General features: G+C 35.6%; 1 protein-coding gene across 4 annotated transcripts in view; it reads right to left on the bottom strand.

Annotated features, from left to right (window-relative positions):
* Positions 1-7945, bottom strand: part of LOC106879043 (low-density lipoprotein receptor-related protein 1B) — a 208271-nt gene that overhangs the window by 115583 nt on the left and 84743 nt on the right. For all 4 annotated transcript variants that reach the window (XM_014928457.2, XM_052975989.1, XM_052975991.1 and 1 more), the window contains 6 exons: positions 7743-7839; positions 6115-6240; positions 5250-5477; positions 3904-4081; positions 3107-3210; positions 131-403 (listed from right to left, as the gene is read on the bottom strand). In XM_014928457.2, coding sequence (XP_014783943.1) covers positions 131-403; positions 3107-3210; positions 3904-4081; positions 5250-5477; positions 6115-6240; positions 7743-7839 — 1006 coding nt within the window. The remainder of the gene's footprint in view (positions 1-130; positions 404-3106; positions 3211-3903; positions 4082-5249; positions 5478-6114; positions 6241-7742; positions 7840-7945) is intronic.

Below are 7945 nucleotides of genomic sequence, written 5' to 3'. Positions count from 1 at the left end.
TGTGTGTGTGTGTGTGTGTGTGTGTGTGTGTGTGTGTGTGTGTGTGTGAAAGAGAGAGGAGCCTACTGAAAATCAGTAAATATCAATAAATTGAAACTTAATAAAATATAAAACTCTAAGAATGACTCACCATTAACTTCAGCTTTGGTATGGACAACGAGGGAGAAAATATTTGGTTTATTTCTCCTAGTAACCCGGATAGTTCCGTTGCTGAGAGACAGACTGCTGATCTGGTTGTTTGATGTAAAGTAGATGAGGTCACCATAAACTGTGAGAGCATTAAATGGTAACAGTTGCTTTTTGATGGAGATTCGTGACGCATTGGAACCATCCAAGTTGGCTGACATCAACGAAGCGTTTGTTGAATAATAAATCTTCTCCAGTTTTCGATCGATTGTATAAGCTAGAAATTGTAGAAGAGACACATTCAATTAAATGTCAAATTGGCAGAAATGGTGAATTGTTATGTATGAAATTATAAATTTTGGGGACTAATTAACATACATGATAATGATTATTTTCTTTTAACCCTTTTGATACCAGCCCACATGAAACTGCCTTTGGTCATATGATACAAACTTCCTCTTTTTATGTAATCTAAATTAACACTTTCCATTCAAATCTCATGCTATGTTCTAAGCATACTTAAATTAACTTAATAACAACAAAGGTATTTTAATAGATTCTTCATTATTTTCAATATTAACTTAGACACAAAAACACACACATGTAGATATGGATGGGATTCTTTTCAGTTTCCATATATCAAATCCACTCACAAGGCTTTGGCTGGCTTGAGGCCATAGTAGAAGACACTTCTGGATTCAGTCCCAAGCAGTGGAATTGAATCCAGAATCATGTGGTTGGGAAACAGTATGTTTCAATAGAAATACAATAACAAAGGGCTAAATATTGTTTGACTATCAATCTATGCATTCTGAAAATCACCTGAGACCACACTGATTCAATGATGCAAATGTTTTATTTTATAGTGATCTGAATTAAAACTTCCATCAAAATTCCATGTTAATTTGTTCCAAACAACAGCTTAATAATCATGACAATGTTATATTAACATATTCATTATTTTCAAAATTAAATGAAACAAAGACAATGTATTTCTACAGAAATGTGACAGCAAAATGGTTAAATATTCACTTCTATCACAAGTTGCAAGAATGGCTGGTACTTAAGAAGTTCCTTTTGCAATCATATCATTTCAAGATCCATTCTGCTGTGTAGCACCTTAGACAATTGTCTTTCTGCAGCAACCTCTGACTGATGCTTTGTAGGGAAAATTTGGTAAATAGAAACTGTGTGAAAATCTGCTAAGTATGAGGTTCTACTTTTGTAGCATGCAAACAGATGGCTGCACATGGTTACATGCACAATGAGAGCTAGCAGGGACCTTCATGAGGCAGTGTGCCAAGTGACATTGCTGTGTTTACTTCGCCAGGTTGTAAAATTTGTGTTTTTGGGATCGTGTGTATGCTGTAGTCTGCCATTTTGTTGTAGACAAGAACAAAGGCCATTTTGTTGTAGACAAAAACAGAGACATTGAGCATGCCTCAGCAAGCTTACGGTGACAAGGCAATGGGTTGTACATAATGTTTTTAGTGGCATAGGCACTTCAAAAGTGGAAGAACATCCATGAAAGCCAATGAGCATTCTGGAAGACCTACCACGAGTGTCACATCTGGAAATGTGGTTTTGTGCATTGAGAATTTGTCTCCCAGAGTCGTACTATCAATCAAGAGTTAGCACGCCGGGCAAAATGCTTAGCAGTATTTCGTCTGCCGTTACGTTCTGAGTTCAAACTCCGCCGAGGTCGACTTTGCCTTTCATCCTTTTGGTGTTAATTAAATAAGTATCAGTTACGCACTGGGGCTGATGTAATCGACTTAAACCCTTTGTATGTCCTTGTTTGTCCCCTCTATGTTTAGTCCCCTGTGGGCAATAAAAAAATAAATGTTTTGAAGTGTTTGAGGGAGGACATTGGGTGAAATTGACTGGATCTGTGGTGTATAAAGGATTGGATTCTTCATGACAACATGAGTTCCTCACCAAAACCAAAATGGTATTGTTTCCACACCTGACCTATTTGCCAGATTTAGAATCTGCAGACTTTCATCTCTTCCTCAGGATGAAAATGTAGCTCCAAGGTTGTTTTAATACTGCTGTCAAGATAAAAAGCAAATCACAGAAGGTCCTTGACTCACAGAAAACAACTTCCAGGCCAGATTCCAAAAGTGACAGGAATGCTGGGACTGCTGTATTGCTGTGCAAGGTGGCTATTTCGAAGAAGATGATGTTAGAACTTAGGTAAATAAGTTGTTTTTTTATTAAATATAACTCGTCTGGGAACCTTTCCATACCACCTCGAATCTGTGTATAAATGTCTATGATATTACTACAGTGTGTGCAAGTCAGTGTACTTTAAACAGAATCTGGTAGTGAGGCCCAGAGTTGAGAGTTCCAGGATTTTGAGAAGTGTGGAAACACTACTGTGCTTAGACATTAATGTTCCTAAATCTATTTTGACCCAGAGTAGTAAAACCTGCCGTGGCTCCAGCTATAGGTTAATTAGCATATAAGGGGTTGCCTATCAATGTATGTGAAGACTGGATCCAGCATACTCTGCAAAAGAACCTTTGTGGGTCAATGGGGACGAAGGCAGATGCAGCAACGCATCTATGAAGTGCAGAGGACAAGATGAAGCAAGTAAGACATCTTGGTCAGCTCCTGTATCCATCTCCATCCCCAGTCATCTTGACCTGATTTTGTCACTGATTAAAGATCGTCATGGACAAACAAGTGATGCTGACAGTGCACAACCCTTCTTCAAAGTCATCAAGCAAGGCATCAGTCATCCTTGTCGATGACTAGATGGTCATCATTGCTCTGATGGACAAACATGTGTGTCAGCTAGAGCTGTCATCATTACAGTCAGTAATGCCATTATCGCCATCATTTCAGAATGCCATAATACAGTAAAATTGTGTATGATGACAATGTCGACGATGATGATGAAAGGACAAAATGAACAGAAAATACAGAGAAAAACATTATCTTGCTATACTTAGAGATTAGTGAAACAAACACTTACATATAATGTGCTTTTCTTGAATAATCTTTGTAATCTTCTGGCCATCCATGGTAGCAGTCATTATTCGAGTTTTGGCATCTATGCCATCCAACCAAAACAGTTTCCTATAACATATCAATAAGTAATCAATATCAGATCAGAAACAAGAAGTATATAAGTGATTTGTCCTTATTACAGTGAACTAAAAGAACTAAGTGACATCAATATGCACAGACTGTCAATAATAAATCTGTGTAATCAGACCCTTGGGAATCGTAATATTTCTACATCAAAGAAATCAAAGACACATTGATGGATGGCAACCAGAATGGAACTATATATGCAATGATGACAGCACACTCACTATGTAAGGGAAAGAAATGTATCAGCATGGCAACAAAATTATATCATAACAACAGATCCACCTCCAAAACATCACACCCCTTCAATGGCAACAGACCTATATCCATAGCAACAAATCCATTTCCGTGGCAGCAGACCCACCCCCATGACAACAAATCCACTTTCACTGCAACAAAACCAAGTGAATGGCAACAAATCTACATCCACGACAGACCCAACTCCATGCAGTACACCCATCTGAATAGCAATAGGCCCACCTCTATGGTAAAACTCACCTCCAAAGCAACTGATCTCCCTCCACGGTAACAGACCCACCACCATGGCAATAGACCTGCCTCCATAGCAAACAGACCCACCACCAGGACAACAGACTCCCATCAATGTTAACATTCCAAAACCTCTATGGCAAACAAGGCCACATTAATAGCAACAAATCCCTTGCAGGTACAGCTTACCCCTTAACAGGATGCAATAACAACTGCCGAGGTTTCAGTAGGTTGTCTTGGATAAGAACTGTTCTAAATGCACCGTTCAGCCTGGCTACCGAGATAGTGCCAGAGGATTGACCATAGGTTGTGAAGTACATGTTGCCAGACAGCCAGTCAACAGCAAAACCTTCAGGATTCTCCAGACCTAGAAATATTTAAAGAGGAAGATGTTAACAGAGACAATGTTATAACATGTATCATCAACGCCACTACTATTTTAATATCAATTTTCCTGTTTACAAGGACCAGATGGAAATTGCTGAGATAGATTTTCTACAGCTGGATAGCTTTCCTGTCACCAACACTCACCTGTTCCCATGGAAGACTGCACATAAAGGTCTAGTACAGAGGGATAACAGGGTAATGCCGTAGTAAGATGGTGAGGGGGAGCACTATACTAAGAGAAGTAAAGCTAAGTTAGGAGGAATGAACAGGTAGATGGAAGTGATACTTGAGAAGTAGCAATTAGCAATGGACAATGACAGAATTGAACAATGAAGAAAACAATGGAAAATGTAGAAAAATGACAAAATGAAAAATAAAAAATGAAAAGCTGACAGGAAGCTGAGGTAGTGTGAAAGGTTTTAATATATTACATGAACCGTGAGGAAGTCTTTGGAAATCACAGAAAGTTTTATTTTTTTCTCTTCCTTAGTTTGAAAGTTGAAAGGGTCTAACAGTTTTTGGATGGATGGATATTTTCAATTTATCAATCTTTAAAAGTTTATGTATCTTATATGCACAAAAAGGATACCAGCGTTTTCATATGAGTAGTGACTTTGTTTACAATCAATGCACTTATGTCAAAACAAGAAAACAAGGAAAAAACACACACATATATATATATACATCATCATTTAACATTTATATTATATATATATATATATATATATATATATATATATACACATACACATGAGTGTTACCCATTATTTTATGGATAACTTAGGAAATAATCTTTTGCTACTATGTTTAATATCAACTAATGTTACATAGGAACAATAATTATAATTCAGTTTTCCAAATTTGATGGTTCTAACAAATTGAATGCTAATTTCCAAAATAATAAACATATTTCTCATTTCCATATTTGCAATAAATATGTCATCATAAAGAGTAATACTGTTTAACGATCAATTAATTGCAACAATACCTGTCATATGACATGTAGCACATTACTTAATACACAGTAACCAAGAGAGATAAATCTGGTAAGATTAGTAATCTTATAAGATTTATTAACTCCCTTGGCAAAGCGAACAAACAGAACGAGTTAGAGATACACTGACTGCTAACCAGATATCAGAACTTACCAGAGATGATAACTGTTGGGAAGCCAGTACCTGACACATTGGCACTACTGATTACATTAAGGAATTTATCAGCCCAATAAATCTGTTGGTTTTTCACATAAAAATCAACCACAGATGGTGTGTTCACGTGAGTAACAGTAATTGCTGGCATTACATTATAGTGGGCATCTTCAAGTTGAACGCCAAGAATTGCATTAACTGATCCAAATATTAAGAAGTCTTGGATATCTGTAAAGGAAATAAGTAAATGGTGACATGTAAGCCAAAAAAAATTCAACCCCAAAAATCAACTTAACCCTTTTCTTACCATATTTCTGCTGAAATATGTTGCTTTTCTTTTAATGAATTTTGAAAATAAGGAAGAATTTAATTAAATGTCTTTATTAAGCTGGTGTTTGTAACATAAATTAACATGAAATTTTGATGGTTTTAATTTAGATCAGTTTAAAACAGGACATCTGTATCACAGAACCAGAGGTGGTCCCACTTGAGTTAAAGAACATAGACTGATAGAGTCATACAATATTTAACACTTTTTTTATAATATTTCTTTTAAAATACATTGGCTTTGGCTTCTATTAATTTCAAAAATGAAGAATTTAGTATTTTTGTCATTACTAACTTGGTGTTCCGAACATAAATTAGCATGAAATTTTGATGGAAGGCGGCTTTAATTTAGATCACTTTAATCCTTTTGTTACCATATTTGTTGAAATACAAATACAACTAACCTTTGTTTCAATCAATTTTGAAAATAACGAAGAATTTAGTGTAATAATTTTGTCATTATTAAAATTGGCTAATTTAAAGAATGTAATTACATAAAAAAAAAGAGACAAAAATCCTCAAATAAACAACAACTTACCTTCACATGTTTTGTTGTCAGGACCCATTTTTTTAAGATAAGGGCATTTGCAACCATATTTACCATCATGATCAATAAGACACAAATGAGAGCAGCCTCCATTTTTGTTAGCACATGGGCTCTTCACTGCAATTAAGAATAAGTTTTTAATGATTAATTTATGCCTCTCAACAGAAATTAATGGTTTTTAATCAGTGATTAAACTGTCTAGTCAGCCATTTAAACATCTGAATATCTCATATAGCAGCAGCAACCGCCACCACTGCCACCAACCTCATCATATTTGCGACACCAGCACCTGTTTTGGCACTGTTATTCTATATATTGCGGGCAGGGAGATGAGTCACTGCTTTCTATAGTTGCCAAGCATCCAACATTCACAAGACAAAGGAAGGTTGAAATCACATGTGCCTATAGACATAGCCAGCATCCTTTTAATGCTCAATTTTCCATGCTGCATGGGTCAAGGGAAATTTAAAGTAAGGTAGATTTTCTATGGCCAGATACTCTTCATGTCACCAACCCTCAACAGCTTTAAAGCAAGGTAATATTTCTCCCAAGTCCTTTCAACATGGTCAGTTATATCACAAAAGATTTCAAACAAATGATGTTTTGTATAAACAGTGACTTCTTAAAATCAGTTGATCAGTGTGTGGAGTCAAAACAAGGAGATAAAAACATACACACACACATATATATGTGTGTGTATCCATGTATACACAAGCACACACACACACACACACATATATATATATATATATATATATATATTTTATACTATGAAACTTAATTTAATTTTAATTTTTAATAAATTGATATTAATTGAGTTTTTACCTGTAATTTTGGATTTTATCCCTAATATTATTATTATTATTATTATTATATATATATATATATATATACATGCATACATAAATACATGCACACACACATACACACATACAATGGGTTTTTTTAGTTTCCATCTGCCATATCCACTCAAAAGGCTTTGATCAGCCTGGGACTACAGTAGAAGACACTTGCCCAAGGTGAAACATAGTAGGATTGAACCCAGAATATGTGTGTACATGTTTCTATACACAAGTATGTGCATGTATTACTGGCATCATAAGCACAGGCATGGTTGTGTAGCTAAGAAGTTTGCTTCCCAGCAATGAGGTTTTGGATTCAATCCCACTGCATTGCAACTTGGGCAAGTGTCCTCTATTATAGTCTTGAGCCCAACAAAAGCCTTGTGGGTGGATTTGGGAAATGGAAACTGAAATGTGCCTGTTACGTTTGTGTGTGCATGCACGCGTTTGTTTCATTTGCATTTGCTTCAATGAAAGTTGAAACCGACAAGCAGCAATGTTGTTTGCTCTTCGGTCAAAATTTTGCTCAATTCATACCTTCAAACCAGAAAAGGGTTAGAGACAGGAAGGGCATGTGGCTGTAGAACAAAGACTCATTAAGATTGTGTAACACTATATTTGTCAACTAGCATGGATTAGATGAACATTCATCAAACACATGCAAGCATGGAAAGAAGAGGATGTAAAACAAAGATTTATTAGTATAAAATAACAATGTATCCCTAGAAATGTATCATGTAAAAAGAAGCAGGTTGAAAAAGTATTAAAATATCTCACCCCATGGCTGCCTTTTAGGATGGAAAATATGAATGTCAAAAGGCTGAGTCACAGTTCTCTGAATAGTCGTGGTATTCTTTCCATGGAATTTGTTGGTCTGTAAGAGAAAGTTATTATGTAATATTTATAATATCTATTAACCCATTTATTCTATCCGAAGAATTATTATTCATTAAGATAGAAGAAATACATATAATTATATA

The sequence above is a fragment of the Octopus bimaculoides genome, chromosome 23 (assembly GCF_001194135.2).
Source record: "Octopus bimaculoides isolate UCB-OBI-ISO-001 chromosome 23, ASM119413v2, whole genome shotgun sequence".
Taxonomy (NCBI): domain Eukaryota; kingdom Metazoa; phylum Mollusca; class Cephalopoda; order Octopoda; family Octopodidae; genus Octopus; species Octopus bimaculoides.
The sequence above is the reverse complement of the archived record's forward strand: the minus strand, read 5'-3'. Positions and strand labels throughout refer to the sequence as shown.